The sequence below is a fragment of the Rhinoraja longicauda genome, chromosome 28, assembly GCF_053455715.1.
Source record: "Rhinoraja longicauda isolate Sanriku21f chromosome 28, sRhiLon1.1, whole genome shotgun sequence".
Taxonomy (NCBI): domain Eukaryota; kingdom Metazoa; phylum Chordata; class Chondrichthyes; order Rajiformes; family Arhynchobatidae; genus Rhinoraja; species Rhinoraja longicauda.
In genome coordinates this window covers 18,840,097-18,858,778 of record NC_135980.1, presented here as the reverse complement: position 1 = coordinate 18,858,778, position 18,682 = coordinate 18,840,097, and the positions used below count along the sequence as shown (strand labels likewise).

Sequence of the window (18,682 nt, the reverse complement as noted above, 5' to 3'; positions counted from 1 at the left end):
GTATGGCTGTAATTTCTGGTATCTAGCACTCCTGGTCAAGCAAGTTCCAGATCAATTCATGAACGTCTGTCATAAAGTGGACCGGATGGCATAGCACACACACATTTTTTGAACCTTTCAATCATTTATCTTCCAACAATTTCCACAGTTGTTAAAGAGGATAATAATGACCAATGTATTAGGCTATGGTTAGGGTTAATCATAATGCACCAGGGAGTCTATTGGATAGAACTGTGAAACAGGTGACGCTCGTTGGTGTGTAACTTTGGTGCTTTTCAGCCAAGGGCAGGAGCTGTGCAAATTCTGTGTTGCCTTCTAATTTTCTTAATTTTACGGTTGAGTCAATACTGACAGTGTTGGCCTTCCCACTGACCTTCAATGGGACCTGGTTGGAAGGCTGACCTTCCCACCATCAAAGGGATTTAAAGGAGTCACTGCCTCAAAAATGCAGCCAGCATCATCAGAGACCCACACCACCCTGGCCACACACTCATTTCATCCCTGCTATCGGGAAGAAGGTCCAGGAGCCTGAAAACTGTAACCTCCAGGTCGAGGAACAGCTTCTTTCCTACAACCATCAGACTATTAAACACTACAACTTCCAATAAGATCTGAACTACATTGACTATCAATGTTATTATTGCACTAATTATTGTTTGTTTTTTAAGTGTACTGGTGCTATTCAGCTAAGTGCAGGAGCTGTGCAAATTCTGTGTTGCCTCCTAATTTCATAATTATACTGTTGAGTCAATACTGACAGAGTTTTATTCACAAAATGCTGGAGTAACTCAGCAGGTCAGGCAGCATCTCGGGAGAGAAGGAATGGGTGACGTTTCGGGTCGAGACCCTTCTTCAGACCCTTCTCGACCCGAAACGTCACCCATTCCTTCTCTCCCGAGATGCTGCCTGACCTGCTGAGTTACTCCAGCATTTTGTGAATAAATCGATTTGTACCAGCATCTGCAGTTATTTTCTTATAATACTGACAGAGTGTTGGCCCACTTCATACAAGCCAAGCTCCAGACACAACATGGATACAACACTGCAAAAAATGCAAAATCCTTTGGAGTGACCGCAAGCTCCGAATACACCTCTCTTACTCACCGCATTAATGGGCTCACATGCTGATCAATATATCACCATGTCGTCATAACAGTACACAACTGAATCACTGTCCCAACTCTCACTCATATTCTCAGAGTTTGCAATTATAGCCAATTGTTCAACCACAACAGGCCTATGACCAAAACATTCCATTGTTAAGTGTTTGTATGCACAAATAAACATGTTTGTTTTTGCCCAAAGCAGTAAAATTTAGCACATAAACAGTGCAAGCTGCTGCAAACATGAGTGGAATGGGTGACTGCAGTACTGCACTTTGCTAGTGTAAGTAATGATATGCAGGATTGGATGGACTCTGATGGCGTGCAAATGGCATGTCTCGCAGTGGTGCCAAAATCATTGTTGAGGATGAGATCGTCATAGCACACATTCACAATTGTGCACACTGCATCATTACTACCAAGGCTGCAACTGACAATATTTAGTGATTATTTAAGAAAGAATATTCACTGTTGTCATCTCCTCAAACAAAAGGTAATGATAGGTAAACATAGAAACAGTAACTGTACTCACTGGATGTAGAAGTGGATTCATGGTAATCTGAAAAATTGAAAACATCATTATATATAACATGTAAATTCTCTTTTATGAGCATCAAAATTGATTGTTTTCATGACATTTTATCAATGATCAGATAGATATAATTGATCAAAGCAAACAGAATATTCCTTTCACTCATACATACCATTTACGAAGAGGCTATTACTGTCCAGTAAATATTCTCCTAAGGCGGAGATGCCTCTCGTCTTGACGCTGAACACACGGTACACATTAACCTTGTTAACTTTCTGAGGATCAGAGTCATTTCTGAAAGTGCAGTTTGCATGCACTCTGGTGTCCTGTATATTTTCTCGGCTGTGAAGTATATGGAGAAACATTCAATTATATCAAGAACTGTTATTTTGAAATCCTCCGATCTTTCCATATGTTACTTCGCTATAACAGAAGATGTCAGGGCTGAAATCCTGCAGTGTTACTGCTAATATGTGTTTGCTCAACCTGCATCTGTAAATTAATTTGAACCTGAGTCATTGTGTCAATGGAGAACAAAGCTGTATGAAGGTAGACACAAAATGTTGGAGTAACTCAGTGGGACAGGCAGCATCTCTGGAGAGAAGGAATGGGAAGGGTGAGCGTTTTGTGTCTACCTTTGATTTAAACCAGTATCTGCAGTTCTTTCCTACACAAAGCTGTATGAAGGACTGTTTATGAAGTGTTTAACAACCACACCAAAACTAGTTTTGTTACTTTTAGCCTCTGAAGGATCTGTTATTTCCATAAGTGCTCCTTTAGGGCTGAGATGAATCATACAATTATCGGTAATTTGTATATCAATGTCATGAACTAGTTTGGACCATTATTTGGAACTAAATTGTGTAGAGTATTTGAACTGTTTAGTTTAGAGATACAGCACGGAAACAGGCCCTTTGATGATAGGTCCGCGCCAACCAGCAATCCCTGTACACTAGCACTATCCTGCACACTAGGGATAATTTACCATCTTTACCGAGGCCAATTAACCTACAAACCTGCACGTCTTTGGAGTGTGGGAGGAAACCGGAGCACCCAGGAAAAACCCATGCGGTCAAACTCCGTACAGACAGCACCCATAGTCAGGATCGGACCCGGGTCTCTGGCGTTGTAAGGCAGTAACTCTACCACTACGCTACTGTGTCGCCATTGCAGATTGTTGCAGAATTTCTGAGAAGATAAATTGTCTTGAAGTATTATTTGGTTCATTGTAATTTGCCGGTGGTCTGAAGAGAGAGGTATGATGATGGAGTAGCATATTACTTTGAAATCTATCTGAGATGTGTCTCATCACTGAACTTGATGACCAGAGCCTCTTCAGGCAATTCTCCTCTAGGTAATGCAGTAGAAGGTCCTTAGGGTAAACTTCAACTTGAGTAGGCACAATGCATATGGGCACACTGATGTGATCCACAATCTCAAAGTGGTGTTTAGATGCCTGAGAGGTGCCATGCATGCCCATGCTCTTCTGCATGTTTATGCCCTGGCACAAGGCGGATTTGGAAACACCAATGGGAACATTATGGAACTCCTTGTACACTAATGTCGGGGTTTAAGAATAATTTAAAAAACCAGGTTCCTTTGTTATATCTCCACATTATTTTTTCTATCTGATTTATCAAGATTAATGTTACTGCTTTAGCTGGGCCATGTCATACAGTTTTGAGATAAATGCAAACCAGGATGTTTATCTATATTCCTTACCTGAGGAAGAGAACTTTGCAGCCTGAGAATGATTTTTTGACATTGCTTCTGTCAAACAGTCTGTCCAGCTGGAGGAAAGCAACAGTTGGAGTTTTAGATTAAAAAAACACAATTAATTATTTATATCAATCATTAATTTGCCAACTGACCTGGAAAGCAACAATACTTGCTGCAGATTTGTACAATTGTGAATTGGGATCTTGTAAACGTTCTGTTAAGGCCAAGTTGGTTACAGTGAAGGTCACGTTAAAATCAAAGGGATTTTTGGTCTGAATTGGTGCCATTGCTGTTAAAGAAAATATGAAAAAAATAATTAAGCTGAGATGAAAAAATCCCTGTTGCTGAATCATTTGAATTCTGTAGACTGAAGTTCGATTAAACAGGAATGTTGAAAGGAAGCTGAAAATCGGCTGTAGTTAGACCATAACAGGACCAGATGTGATGCAAAAAAGCATAAATAATGTTGGCATCCAACTGGTTTGTCGTTTGCACTTGCTACTGGGACTGGAGCTGCCCTAACTAAATGACATGGAATTGGCTGCATCATGCTGCAGAAGGGCCTATGCTGGACACCACATTGGAGTCTTTACTTTAGACTTTAAAGATACTGCACGAAAACAGAGCCTTCGGCCCACTGATTCCACTCCAACCAGCGATCACCCAAACACTAACTCTATCCTACACACTAGGGACAATTTACAATTTTACCAAAGCCAATTAACCTACAAACCTGTAGTTTTTGGAGTGTGGGAAGAAACCCATGCGGTCACAGGGAGAATGTAGTACAAACTCCGTACAGACAGCACCTGTAGTCAGGCTCAAACCCAGGTCTCTGGTGCTGTAAGGCTTCTAAATTTGGGTTGTGGCTCTAATCTGAGGTATGTGCCATTTCTGTTCTATTTAGGCATATGTCTGTCATGCATCCATTAACATGCCTAATGTGAAATGGACTGGAAGAGATAACACTCGCTGATGAAGATAATGATGACGCATCATTTTTAACTGACATTTTAGGTGCTCAGTTGAATTGGACCGGGAAATAATAATGCCATTTCTTGTGTAATTCACTGCACAGCCATTCATCCAAGTTCAACACAGGAACATATTTTCTGCTGCCTCCTAACATTCACATTTACACTGTTCAACCAGTAATAATCAACTTAATCCCATTAGCTAAGGCAAATCCCGAATTCTCAGACACAATGCTACAAAACATCAATGATGTATGATTTGGTAACTCTAGAATACAAATACATCGTAGGAAATAGTCATGGCATTATCCATTCAGTTCACTCTGTAGTTTGCAGTGGAAGATTCACACAGTGCAACTTGCAACAAATGCAAGTGACGTGGGTGACCACAATATTTCACCATTTTGGAAGAAGTACTGATGGGGAATGTTGGATGGATTCTGGTGGTGTGTAATGCTATGGCAGGCAACGGTGCTGAAACCAGTGAGTGATGGGATGGTCTCATCTTATCCCCTTTCCATTGTTATGCTTCAATAAAGAATATTCCCTTCATTTTTACTCACTGCAATAGCTGGAAATAGAGACATTTTTAGAAATAGAAATGTACTCACTGGTTGATGGTATTGATGTTTCTATGTGGAAATCTGAAAGATCAAGAAAGTATCATGCATGAGATGGAAAGGTATCATAAAATAGTAGACTAAAATTGAATGAGTTTATCACATTTCATCCATGATCACGTTTGTTTTAAAACAGCAAAATATTCCATTATTTGATAAATACCATTCACAAAGAGGCTGTTCCTGTCGAGTGTATACACTCCAAAGGAGGTGATGTCCTTTGTGTTTTTTCTGAACACAGAGTACACAGTAACCCGGTTAACTTCCTGAGGATCAGAGTCATTTCTGAAAGTGCAGTTTGCATGCACTCTGGTGTCCTGTATATTTGCGAGACTGTGAAATAGATGAAGAGACAATTGTGCATTAGGAATTGTTATTCTGAAATCCTTCTCAGCATCTTGCCATACATTCCTTTACAATAGTACGAGATGTTGGGGCTGAAATTTCTCAAACTATTCCTGTAAGGTTTACTGGTCTTGCTCAATCCACAACAGTGACTTGATTTGAACACCAAAGTTGAGTCATTGGGGAACAAAGTCAATCAAAGGACTATTCATGAAGTGTTTGACAAGTATAGAACAACATGTTTGTTAACCTCTGGAGGATCAAAATAATTTCTGGTGGTGCAGTTAGAGAGCACGCTGGAATACCTAGTATTTGCAGGGCTATATTAAAATTGGTACACCAGAACAAGTGAGTTATGAAACAATATTTTGATTTCTCATTAGAAGGTCTGAAGAGAAGGCGATGACAAAGATATAGTATATTACTTAGAAGATGTATCTGAGCTGAAGTCTGACCACTGCATTGAAATGCTCGTAGCCTATTCTGCTCTTTAGACTACAATTGCTATGGGATCTTCAGAGGCGTTGCACCATCCAGAGGTAGTGCACCATCTCAAAATGGTGTCCAGATTTATAATTCATGCCTTAGATCACGCCGTTGCATGTCCTTCTTTTCTGCATGGCTATACGTCCAGCAGAAGAATAATTTAGAATCACCATTGTGGATATAAGGGAATTCTCTGAAAATCTATGATTTTCTATTCAGAATTATATTTATACAAAAAGAAGCCCACTTATGATCTTGCCACAGAGCCATGTATTTTCACTAAAGTCACACCATTTCGAAATAAATACTAATCAGGGTGATTATCCATTATTCCTTACCTGAAAGAAAGAACTCTACAGCTTGAAAATGATTTTTTGATATTGCTTTTGCGAAACAAATTGTCCAGCTGTAGGAAAGCAACAGTTGGAATTTTAGAGAAAAGAAATCACAAGTAATTAATTAAATATATCAATCATTAATTTGCCAACTGACCTGGAAAACAATAATACTTGCTGCAGATTCGTACAACGGTGAATTGGGATCTTGTAAACTTGCTGTTGATGCCAAGTTAGTCATAACAAAGGTCACATTAAAATCAAAGGGATTTGAGGTCTGAGGTGGTGGCATTGCTATAAAGAAAAATGAGAAGAGACTTTCACACTAAGTTTAAAGAATTCATGTTGCTGAATTATATGTTTCTTCCAGAATTAAGTGGCATCACCCATCACGGAATCACTTGGGCTGACACATTCCTCAATACAGTGCACATTGCTCACCTGATAATCTGTCAGTTGATATTGGACAAGCATTTAAACAGCCCACAACTGTATCACTGTTCCAAGTCTCAGCCCTATTCATGGAGTATACCTCATAGCCAGCTGCTCAATTACAGTGGGCAAATAAGGGTGATCTAATATAGGTGTATACAATCATGAGCGGCATGGATAGGATTGTGGAATCAAGAACTAGACAGCATAGCATTAAAGTGAGAGGAGGAAAATTTTCTAGGATCCCGAGGGGATTTTTTTAAAAACAAAGGGTATACATATGGAACTAGTTGGCAGAGAAAGTGGTTGAGGCAAATATAATAATAACATTTGAAAGACATTTAGACAGGCACATGGACAGGAAATGTTTAGAGGTATATGGGCAAATCGGGTTCGAGGTTGGCATGGATATATTGGGCTGAAGGGGCTGCTTCCATGCTGTATGATTTGGTAACTCTAGAATACAAATACATCGTAGGAAATAGTCATGGCATTATCCATTCAGTTCACTCTGTAGTTTGCAGTGGAAGATTCACACAGTGCAACTTGCAACAAATGCAAGTGACGTGGGTGACCACAATATTTCACCATTTTGGAAGAAGTACTGATGGGGAATGTTGGATGGATTCTGGTGGTGTGTAATGCTATGGCAGGCAACGGTGCTGAAACCAGTGAGTGATGGGATGGTCTCATCTTATCCCCTTTCCATTGTTATGCTTCAATAAAGAATATTCCCTTCATTTTTACTCACTGCAATAGCTGGAAATAGAGACATTTTTAGAAATAGAAATGTACTCACTGGTTGATGGTATTGATGTTTCTATGTGGAAATCTGAAAGATCAAGAAAGTATCATGCATGAGATGGAAAGGTATCATAAAATAGTAGACTAAAATTGAATGAGTTTATCACATTTCATCCATGATCACGTTTGTTTTAAAACAGCAAAATATTCCATTATTTGATAAATACCATTCACAAAGAGGCTGTTCCTGTCGAGTGTATACACTCCAAAGGAGGTGATGTCCTTTGTGTTTTTTCTGAACACAGAGTACACAGTAACCCGGTTAACTTCCTGAGGATCAGAGTCATTTCTGAAAGTGCAGTTTGCATGCACTCTGGTGTCCTGTATATTTGCGAGACTGTGAAATAGATGAAGAGACAATTGTGCATTAGGAATTGTTATTCTGAAATCCTTCTCAGCATCTTGCCATACATTCCTTTACAATAGTACGAGATGTTGGGGCTGAAATTTCTCAAACTATTCCTGTAAGGTTTACTGGTCTTGCTCAATCCACAACAGTGACTTGATTTGAACACCAAAGTTGAGTCATTGGGGAACAAAGTCAATCAAAGGACTATTCATGAAGTGTTTGACAAGTATAGAACAACATGTTTGTTAACCTCTGGAGGATCAAAATAATTTCTGGTGGTGCAGTTAGAGAGCACGCTGGAATACCTAGTATTTGCAGGGCTATATTAAAATTGGTACACCAGAACAAGTGAGTTATGAAACAATATTTTGATTTCTCATTAGAAGGTCTGAAGAGAAGGCGATGACAAAGATATAGTATATTACTTAGAAGATGTATCTGTGCTGAAGTCTGACCACTGCATTGAAATGCTCGTAGCCTATTCTGCTCTTTAGACTACAATTGCTATGGGATCTTCAGAGGCGTTGCACCATCCAGAGGTAGTGCACCATCTCAAAATGGTGTCCAGATTTATAATTCATGCCTTAGATCACGCCGTTGCATGTCCTTCTTTTCTGCATGGCTATACGTCCAGCAGAAGAATAATTTAGAATCACCATTGTGGATATAAGGGAATTCTCTGAAAATCTATGATTTTCTATTCAGAATTATATTTATACAAAAAGAAGCCCACTTATGATCTTGCCACAGAGCCATGTATTTTCACTAAAGTCACACCATTTCGAAATAAATACTAATCAGGGTGATTATCCATTATTCCTTACCTGAAAGAAAGAACTCTACAGCTTGAAAATGATTTTTTGATATTGCTTTTGCGAAACAAATTGTCCAGCTGTAGGAAAGCAACAGTTGGAATTTTAGAGAAAAGAAATCACAAGTAATTAATTAAATATATCAATCATTAATTTGCCAACTGACCTGGAAAACAATAATACTTGCTGCAGATTCGTACAACGGTGAATTGGGATCTTGTAAACTTGCTGTTGATGCCAAGTTAGTCATAACAAAGGTCACATTAAAATCAAAGGAATTTGAGGTCTGAGGTGGTGGCATTGCTATAAAGAAAAATGAGAAGAGACTTTCACACTAAGTTTAAAGAATTCATGTTGCTGAATTATATGTTTCTTCCAGAATTAAGTGGCATCACCCATCACGGAATCACTTGGGCTGACACATTCCTCAATACAGTGCACATTGCTCACCTGATAATCTGTCAGTTGATATTGGACAAGCATTTAAACAGCCCACAACTGTATCACTGTTCCAAGTCTCAGCCCTATTCATGGAGTATACCTCATAGCCAGCTGCTCAATTACAGTGGGCAAATAAGGGTGATCTAATATAGGTGTATACAATCATGAGCGGCATGGATAGGATTGTGGAATCAAGAACTAGACAGCATAGCATTAAAGTGAGAGGAGGAAAATTTTCTAGGATCCCGAGGGGATTTTTTTAAAAACAAAGGGTATACATATGGAACTAGTTGGCAGATAAAGTGGTTGAGGCAAATATAATAATAACATTTGAAAGACATTTAGACAGGCACATGGACAGGAAATGTTTAGAGGTATATGGGCAAATCGGGTTCGAGGTTGGCATGGATATATTGGGCTGAAGGGGCTGCTTCCATGCTGTATGATTTGGTAACTCTAGAATACAAATACATCGTAGGAAATAGTCATGGCATTATCCATTCAGTTCACTCTGTAGTTTGCAGTGGAAGATTCACACAGTGCAACTTGCAACAAATGCAAGTGACGTGGGTGACCACAATATTTCACCATTTTGGAAGAAGTACTGATGGGGAATGTTGGATGGATTCTGGTGGTGTGTAATGCTATGGCAGGCAACGGTGCTGAAACCAGTGAGTGATGGGATGGTCTCATCTTATCCCCTTTCCATTGTTATGCTTCAATAAAGAATATTCCCTTCATTTTTACTCACTGCAATAGCTGGAAATAGAGACATTTTTAGAAATAGAAATGTACTCACTGGTTGATGGTATTGATGTTTCTATGTGGAAATCTGAAAGATCAAGAAAGTATCATGCATGAGATGGAAAGGTATCATAAAATAGTAGACTAAAATTGAATGAGTTTATCACATTTCATCCATGATCATGTTTGTTTTAAAACAGCAAAATATTCCATTATTTGATAAATACCATTCACAAAGAGGCTGTTCCTGTCGAGTGTATACACTCCAAAGGAGGTGATGTCCTTTGTGTTTTTTCTGAACACAGAGTACACAGTAACCCGGTTAACTTCCTGAGGATCAGAGTCATTTCTGAAAGTGCAGTTTGCATGCACTCTGGTGTCCTGTATATTTGCGAGACTGTGAAATAGATGAAGAGACAATTGTGCATTAGGAATTGTTATTCTGAAATCCTTCTCAGCATCTTGCCATACATTCCTTTACAATAGTACGAGATGTTGGGGCTGAAATTTCTCAAACTATTCCTGTAAGGTTTACTGGTCTTGCTCAATCCACAACAGTGACTTGATTTGAACACCAAAGTTGAGTCATTGGGGAACAAAGTCAATCAAAGGACTATTCATGAAGTGTTTGACAAGTATAGAACAACATGTTTGTTAACCTCTGGAGGATCAAAATAATTTCTGGTGGTGCAGTTAGAGAGCACGCTGGAATACCTAGTATTTGCAGGGCTATATTAAAATTGGTACACCAGAACAAGTGAGTTATGAAACAATATTTTGATTTCTCATTAGAAGGTCTGAAGAGAAGGCGATGACAAAGATATAGTATATTACTTAGAAGATGTATCTGAGCTGAAGTCTGACCACTGCATTGAAATGCTCGTAGCCTATTCTGCTCTTTAGACTACAATTGCTATGGGATCTTCAGAGGCGTTGCACCATCCAGAGGTAGTGCACCATCTCAAAATGGTGTCCAGATTTATAATTCATGCCTTAGATCACGCCGTTGCATGTCCTTCTTTTCTGCATGGCTATACGTCCAGCAGAAGAATAATTTAGAATCACCATTGTGGATATAAGGGAATTCTCTGAAAATCTATGATTTTCTATTCAGAATTATATTTATACAAAAAGAAGCCCACTTATGATCTTGCCACAGAGCCATGTATTTTCACTAAAGTCACACCATTTCGAAATAAATACTAATCAGGGTGATTATCCATTATTCCTTACCTGAAAGAAAGAACTCTACAGCTTGAAAATGATTTTTTGATATTGCTTTTGCGAAACAAATTGTCCAGCTGTAGGAAAGCAACAGTTGGAATTTTAGAGAAAAGAAATCACAAGTAATTAATTAAATATATCAATCATTAATTTGCCAACTGACCTGGAAAACAATAATACTTGCTGCAGATTCGTACAACGGTGAATTGGGATCTTGTAAACTTGCTGTTGATGCCAAGTTAGTCATAACAAAGGTCACATTAAAATCAAAGGAATTTGAGGTCTGAGGTGGTGGCATTGCTATAAAGAAAAATGAGAAGAGACTTTCACACTAAGTTTAAAGAATTCATGTTGCTGCATTATATGTTTCTTCCAGAATTAAGTGGCATCACCCATCACGGAATCACTTGGGCTGACACATTCCTCAATACAGTGCACATTGCTCACCTGATAATCTGTCAGTTGATATTGGACAAGCATTTAAACAGCCCACAACTGTATCACTGTTCCAAGTCTCAGCCCTATTCATGGAGTATACCTCATAGCCAGCTGCTCAATTACAGTGGGCAAATAAGGGTGATCTAATATAGGTGTATACAATCATGAGCGGCATGGATAGGATTGTGGAATCAAGAACTAGACAGCATAGCATTAAAGTGAGAGGAGGAAAATTTTCTAGGATCCCGAGGGGATTTTTTTAAAAACAAAGGGTATACATATGGAACTAGTTGGCAGAGAAAGTGGTTGAGGCAAATATAATAATAACATTTGAAAGACATTTAGACAGGCACATGGACAGGAAATGTTTAGAGGTATATGGGCAAATCGGGTTCGAGGTTGGCATGGATATATTGGGCTGAAGGGGCTGCTTCCATGCTGTATGATTTGGTAACTCTAGAATACAAATACATCGTAGGAAATAGTCATGGCATTATCCATTCAGTTCACTCTGTAGTTTGCAGTGGAAGATTCACACAGTGCAACTTGCAACAAATGCAAGTGACGTGGGTGACCACAATATTTCACCATTTTGGAAGAAGTACTGATGGGGAATGTTGGATGGATTCTGGTGGTGTGTAATGCTATGGCAGGCAACGGTGCTGAAACCAGTGAGTGATGGGATGGTCTCATCTTATCCCCTTTCCATTGTTATGCTTCAATAAAGAATATTCCCTTCATTTTTACTCACTGCAATAGCTGGAAATAGAGACATTTTTAGAAATAGAAATGTACTCACTGGTTGATGGTATTGATGTTTCTATGTGGAAATCTGAAAGATCAAGAAAGTATCATGCATGAGATGGAAAGGTATCATAAAATAGTAGACTAAAATTGAATGAGTTTATCACATTTCATCCATGATCACGTTTGTTTTAAAACAGCAAAATATTCCATTATTTGATAAATACCATTCACAAAGAGGCTGTTCCTGTCGAGTGTATACACTCCAAAGGAGGTGATGTCCTTTGTGTTTTTTCTGAACACAGAGTACACAGTAACCCGGTTAACTTCCTGAGGATCAGAGTCATTTCTGAAAGTGCAGTTTGCATGCACTCTGGTGTCCTGTATATTTGCGAGACTGTGAAATAGATGAAGAGACAATTGTGCATTAGGAATTGTTATTCTGAAATCCTTCTCAGCATCTTGCCATACATTCCTTTACAATAGTACGAGATGTTGGGGCTGAAATTTCTCAAACTATTCCTGTAAGGTTTACTGGTCTTGCTCAATCCACAACAGTGACTTGATTTGAACACCAAAGTTGAGTCATTGGGGAACAAAGTCAATCAAAGGACTATTCATGAAGTGTTTGACAAGTATAGAACAACATGTTTGTTAACCTCTGGAGGATCAAAATAATTTCTGGTGGTGCAGTTAGAGAGCACGCTGGAATACCTAGTATTTGCAGGGCTATATTAAAATTGGTACACCAGAACAAGTGAGTTATGAAACAATATTTTGATTTCTCATTAGAAGGTCTGAAGAGAAGGCGATGACAAAGATATAGTATATTACTTAGAAGATGTATCTGAGCTGAAGTCTGACCACTGCATTGAAATGCTCGTAGCCTATTCTGCTCTTTAGACTACAATTGCTATGGGATCTTCAGAGGCGTTGCACCATCCAGAGGTAGTGCACCATCTCAAAATGGTGTCCAGATTTATAATTCATGCCTTAGATCACGCCGTTGCATGTCCTTCTTTTCTGCATGGCTATACGTCCAGCAGAAGAATAATTTAGAATCACCATTGTGGATATAAGGGAATTCTCTGAAAATCTATGATTTTCTATTCAGAATTATATTTATACAAAAAGAAGCCCACTTATGATCTTGCCACAGAGCCATGTATTTTCACTAAAGTCACACCATTTCGAAATAAATACTAATCAGGGTGATTATCCATTATTCCTTACCTGAAAGAAAGAACTCTACAGCTTGAAAATGATTTTTTGATATTGCTTTTGCGAAACAAATTGTCCAGCTGTAGGAAAGCAACAGTTGGAATTTTAGAGAAAATAAATCACAAGTAATTAATTAAATATATCAATCATTAATTTGCCAACTGACCTGGAAAACAATAATACTTGCTGCAGATTCGTACAACGGTGAATTGGGATCTTGTAAACTTGCTGTTGATGCCAAGTTAGTCATAACAAAGGTCACATTAAAATCAAAGGGATTTGAGGTCTGAGGTGGTGGCATTGCTATAAAGAAAAATGAGAAGAGACTTTCACACTAAGTTTAAAGAATTCATGTTGCTGAATTATATGTTTCTTCCAGAATTAAGTGGCATCACCCATCACGGAATCACTTGGGCTGACACCTTCCTCAATACATTGCATATCGCTCAAAATAAAAATGAGGATTTATATAGGACTAGTCCAAGTGGAGCCGTTGGGCCCATTCCTCGTAGGGGGGGGGGGGCAGGGAAGGGGAGAGGGTATGATTGAGTGAGGCCTGGACCCAAAGCCTCTCTTGTATTGTAGCACCCTCAACCCCCCCACTCAATCCCCCCTTATCCCCCTTCCTCCCCCTACTAACCCACTCCATCCCCCCTAGCCACCCCCACTTGCCCTTCCCCTGCCCCCACCCGGGAATGCGGGGGGGTGGAGTGGCTGAGTGTTAGACCAATGCAGTAGAGGTTTAGGGGAGTTTCAAAAGGGATTCAGGGGGGATGAATTGGGTGAATGGAGGGTGGAAGAGAGGGGGGTATAATGGGGCTGGGGGATGGAGTGGGTGAGAAGAGGATAAGGGGGTGGGTTGTGGGGGGGATGATAAGGAGTTGAGGGGGTGTGGATGGATTGGGTGAGCGGGGCTCTTAAAACAAAACCTGAAACCAATTTAAGTTAATGCAGCACAGGTTTGGGGGAGTTTTAAGGGGGATTAAGGGAGGAATGGAGTGCCTGAGTGGGGCTCTGAAGGAAAATCCAAAACACAATTTCAGTTAACGCAGGAAAGGTTTGGGGGAGTTTTAAGCAAGGGGGGGGGGGGAGGGGGAAGGGGGGAGGGGTTGAGGTGGGAATGGAGTGCATGAGTGAGGGGTTGGGGTGGCCGAGTAAGGGGAGGGTGTTAGACCAATGCAGTCGAGGTTTGGGGGAGTTTTAAAGGGGGTTCAGGGAGGATGAATTGGGCGAATGGGGGATGGAGGAGAGGGGATAAGGGGGCTGAGGGGAGGATAAGGGGGTTGAGGTGGTTGTGGGGGGGAAGATAAGTGGGGTTGAGGGGGTGTGGATGGAGTGGGTGAGTGCAGCTCTTTAAAAAGCCTGAAGCCAATTTAAATTAATGCAGCACAGGTTTGGGGGAGTTAAGGGGGATTGAGGGGGGAATGGAGTGCGTGAGCGGGGCTCTGAAAAAAATTCTAAACACAATTTCAGTTAATGCAGGAGAGGTTTGGGGAAGTTTTAAGGGGGGGGGGGTTGAGGTGGGAATGGAGTGCCTGAGTGAGGGGGGGTTGAGGTGGGAAGGGAGTGCGTGAGTGAGGGGGGGTTGAGGTGGGAATGGAGTGGCTGAGTAAGGGAAGGGTTTTAGACCAATGCAGTGGAGGTTTGGGGAAGTTTTAAAGGGGGCTCAGTGGGGATGAATTGGGTGAACGGAGGGTGGGGGAGGGGGGGATATGGGGGCTGAGGTGGCTTGTGGATGGAGTGGGGCTCTTACAAAAACCTGAAAACAATTTAAGTTAATGCAGCACAGGTTTGGTGGGTTTTAAGGGGGATTGAGGGGGAAATGGAGTGCGTGAGCGGGGTTCTGAAAAAAATCCCAAACACAATTTTAGTTAATGCAGGAAAGGGTTGGGGGAGTTTTAACGGGGGGTTGAGGTGGGAATGGAGGGGGGTTGAGGTGGGAATGGAGGGGGGTTGAGGTGTGAATGGAGGGGGGTTGAGGTGGGAATGGAGTGCTGGGAAGGGGGAGTGGAAAGAGAGGGATAGAGGAACTATCGGAAGTTAGAAGTCAATGTTTATACCGCTGGGGTGTACACTGCCCGAGTGAAATATGAGATGCTGTTCCTCCCATTTGCGCTGGGCCTCACTATTACAAATGGAGGCCCATGACAGAAAGGTCAGACTGGGAGTGGGAGGGGGAGCTGAAGTTCTGAGCCACCGGGAGCTCAGATTATTTAAGGTGGACTGAGCGAAGGTGTTGAGCGAAACGATTGCCGAGCCTGCGTGTGGTCTCGCCGATGTAGAGAAGTTGACATCTGGGACAGCAGACACAATAGATGAGGTTGGAGGAGGTGCAGGTGAACCTCTGCCTCACCTGGAAAGACTGTTAGGGTCCTTGGATGGAGTCGAGGGGGGATGTAAAGGGACAGGTGTTGCATCTCCTGCGGTTGCTGGGGAAGTACCTGGGGAGTGGGTGGTTTAGGTGGGAAGGGACGAGTGGACCAGGGAATTACAGAGGGAATGGTCTCTGTGGAAAGCAGAAAGGGGTGGAGATTGGAAGATGTGGCCAGTAGTGGGATCCCGTTGGAGGTGACGGAAATGTTGGAGAATAATTTATTGTATATGACGGCTGATAGGGTGGAAGGTGAAGACAAGGAGGATTCTATCCTTGTTACCAATGGGGAGAGGGGGAGCAAGAACGGAGCTGCGGGATATAGAGGAGACCCTAGTGAGAGCCTCATCTAGAGTGGAAAAGGGGAACCCCCGTTTCCTAAAGAATGAGGACATCTCTGATACCCTAGTATGGAACACCTCATCCTGGGTGCAGATGCGGCGTAGACAGATGAATTGGGAGTAGGGGATAGAGTTTTTACAGGGAACAGGGTGGGAAGAAGTGTAGTCAAGATAGCTATGGGAATCAGTAGGTTTGTAGAAATGGCCACTGTAATGTTACTATCAGTGTTGGTGAAACTATTAGTGTTGATGGGATAGTCACATCTCATCCACTTTCCATTGTCATACAGTTGCCGTGACTGCATCATTAATATGGAGGGCACATATGACAATATTTATTCAATTTTTGAAGAATATTTACTGTTGATATCCACTGCTATAAAAGAACATTTTGTGAAATATAGAATTAGAAATGGTACTCACTGGTTGTAGGTGATGATTCATGGTAACCTGCAAAATCAAGAGAATAGTTATGTCTCTGGGTGAGAAAACACATGCAAAGTAAAATATTATCAGATAACAGTTCTAATACAATTAAATAGATGTTTAATTAATATTAAGATGTACCATCCACAAACAGGCTGTTGCTATCCAATGAATATGACCCCAAAGTGGTGATGCCTTCTGTGTTGTTCTGAAATTCATGGTAAATCTGAACTTCATCAACTCGTTGGCCGGAAGTAAGGATTTTGAAGGCACAGATTGCCTCCACTGTAGTACTGCCATCACTTGCAGGACTGTAATGGACAAGAAGCAGGTGTTAATTAGCTTAAAACGTTTCAACTAATAATACTAAATAATTGAATGTCTGTTAATGCTAGAAAGATATATTCCCGTATAAATAATTAATGGTTGATTTCTAAAATGAACAGGTCGTGGATTTGTTTCTGTCATCATAGATGTTGTCTGTTCAGCTAAATATTTTCAACACTTTCTGTTTTCCATGTAATCATTAATGTTCAATATAATTATGTTACAAGTTGCACCAGAGCCTGCTGGGCCATTCCACTTGCCTGGTATCATTGCCTGTTACCTTCCAAATGACCTACTTGCCAGTTCTCATGACCCAAGGAATCCCGGGGAAAGAATGGCACAGTGGTGCAGCTGGTCGAGCTGCTGCCTCATAGCACCAGAGATCCAGGTTTAAACCACGGTGCTCTCTGTGTGGAGTTTGTACATTCTCCCAGTGACTGCATGGGCGTCTTCTGGTCGTTCTGATTTCTACTCACGTTCCTAAAGATGTGCATATTTGTAGGTTATACAGTATGACTGCTGTAAATTGCACTTAATGTATAGGGAGTGGACGAGAATATTGAGATAAAATAGAACTAGTTTTTAATGGGTGATAAGTGGTCGTCATGGACTTGTTGAGCTGATGAGCCTGTTTCCACATTGTATCTCTAAAACATAAAACTCGATCAGCCTAACCAAAATGGTGGGGCCTCAAGAGGCACAGTGAACAAGCCCCACCCAGCAAACACTCCTCAAGTTTTAACATCTGTCAACGTCTTGTCTCTGGTTATGTTGGCTGTGAACTCCATGAGTAGTCTGTACATTTCTGAGATATCCCAAGATGTTTAAAAATAATGGAAATTGCAGAAAATGATTTATAACCAAAATAAAGTTGATGAGATATTTAAAAAATGGAATATCGTTAGCTAAATTAACATTAAGAATGTAAGCTAACAAGAAACCTATCTTTTCCTTTGCGTCCGAATTTGTTGCTCTATCATCTCAATTGACAGGGGGATCGCTCGTGATAGAATCCCCATTGACAGAATTGCTTCTCTAATCCTATTTCACACCTGACACCACATTGAGGAGGTTAAATTCAAACAAAATACTTGGAGCTCTTATTAGGAGTGGAGTCTAAATAAACTCCAGGCGAGGGTCGGAGATGAAGTCAACTGACATATTGGGACTTTCTAAAGCTGAGTACATCCTGCATGGTGAGTTTGTCTGGAAGCCCCAAATTAATGTTATTTAAATCTAAAAGATGTATTTGAATCAGAAATGTCAGTACTAACTGACAAGATCCAAATCGGCTCTTGATTGTGACAATATGTGAGGAAATCCACTCCTCAGAGTTTACTTGGCATATAAATGAGAAACAAAGTAGAACAATGAAACTTATTTGCTACAAGTACATTAGATACAAAAAAATGTACAATAAATCATCTATCATTCTAAGTAAACTAAACCATGATAGTGAAAAAGCGAGACAATGAAAGAGTGTTTATTTGTCATACCCACCACAATTGAAGCAAAACAATGAAACTCTTATATGTAACAGGTATATTAGATGCAAAATAATATTTACAATAATTTATCAGTTATTGTAGATAAACTAGTCCATGACTTGTGCAAACACCATATTATGAAAGGGAGAGGAGAATTTTCTTACTATGACTTGCTATTTAGTATTATTTAATATATGCATGCTCTTTGAACATTGATATAGGTTTGCATTCATGTTATCTTGGAATTTTCAAATAAATAATTATTTCCTTACCGGAAAGATGCAGACTGACACCTTGAAAATGTTGAATTTACTCCGCTATTGGCAAACAGATTATTCAACTGTTGGAAATTAAAATTTTCATTTTAGTATGTAAAGTGTAATTAAATGTAATATTCTCTATCCTAA

The 18,682-nt window shown here is 40.3% G+C and overlaps 1 protein-coding gene across 1 annotated transcript in view; it reads right to left on the bottom strand.

The window, feature by feature from the left end:
• LOC144607204 (mucin-16-like) overlaps positions 1 to 18,682 on the bottom strand; it is a 46,674-nt gene that overhangs the window by 17,350 nt on the left and 10,642 nt on the right. Inside the window, exons 18-40 of the mRNA XM_078423884.1 lie at positions 18,548 to 18,615; positions 16,603 to 16,772; positions 16,459 to 16,485; positions 13,490 to 13,626; positions 13,336 to 13,403; positions 12,330 to 12,499; positions 12,158 to 12,190; positions 11,084 to 11,220; positions 10,930 to 10,997; positions 9,924 to 10,093; positions 9,752 to 9,784; positions 8,678 to 8,814; positions 8,524 to 8,591; positions 7,518 to 7,687; positions 7,346 to 7,378; positions 6,272 to 6,408; positions 6,118 to 6,185; positions 5,112 to 5,281; positions 4,940 to 4,972; positions 3,507 to 3,643; positions 3,358 to 3,425; positions 1,808 to 1,977; positions 1,636 to 1,662 (exon numbers count right to left, since the gene is read on the bottom strand). Of these exons, the coding sequence (XP_078280010.1) occupies positions 1,636 to 1,662; positions 1,808 to 1,977; positions 3,358 to 3,425; positions 3,507 to 3,643; positions 4,940 to 4,972; positions 5,112 to 5,281; positions 6,118 to 6,185; positions 6,272 to 6,408; positions 7,346 to 7,378; positions 7,518 to 7,687; positions 8,524 to 8,591; positions 8,678 to 8,814; positions 9,752 to 9,784; positions 9,924 to 10,093; positions 10,930 to 10,997; positions 11,084 to 11,220; positions 12,158 to 12,190; positions 12,330 to 12,499; positions 13,336 to 13,403; positions 13,490 to 13,626; positions 16,459 to 16,485; positions 16,603 to 16,772; positions 18,548 to 18,615 (2,299 nt within the window). The remainder of the gene's footprint in view (positions 1 to 1,635; positions 1,663 to 1,807; positions 1,978 to 3,357; positions 3,426 to 3,506; positions 3,644 to 4,939; positions 4,973 to 5,111; positions 5,282 to 6,117; positions 6,186 to 6,271; positions 6,409 to 7,345; positions 7,379 to 7,517; positions 7,688 to 8,523; positions 8,592 to 8,677; positions 8,815 to 9,751; positions 9,785 to 9,923; positions 10,094 to 10,929; positions 10,998 to 11,083; positions 11,221 to 12,157; positions 12,191 to 12,329; positions 12,500 to 13,335; positions 13,404 to 13,489; positions 13,627 to 16,458; positions 16,486 to 16,602; positions 16,773 to 18,547; positions 18,616 to 18,682) is intronic.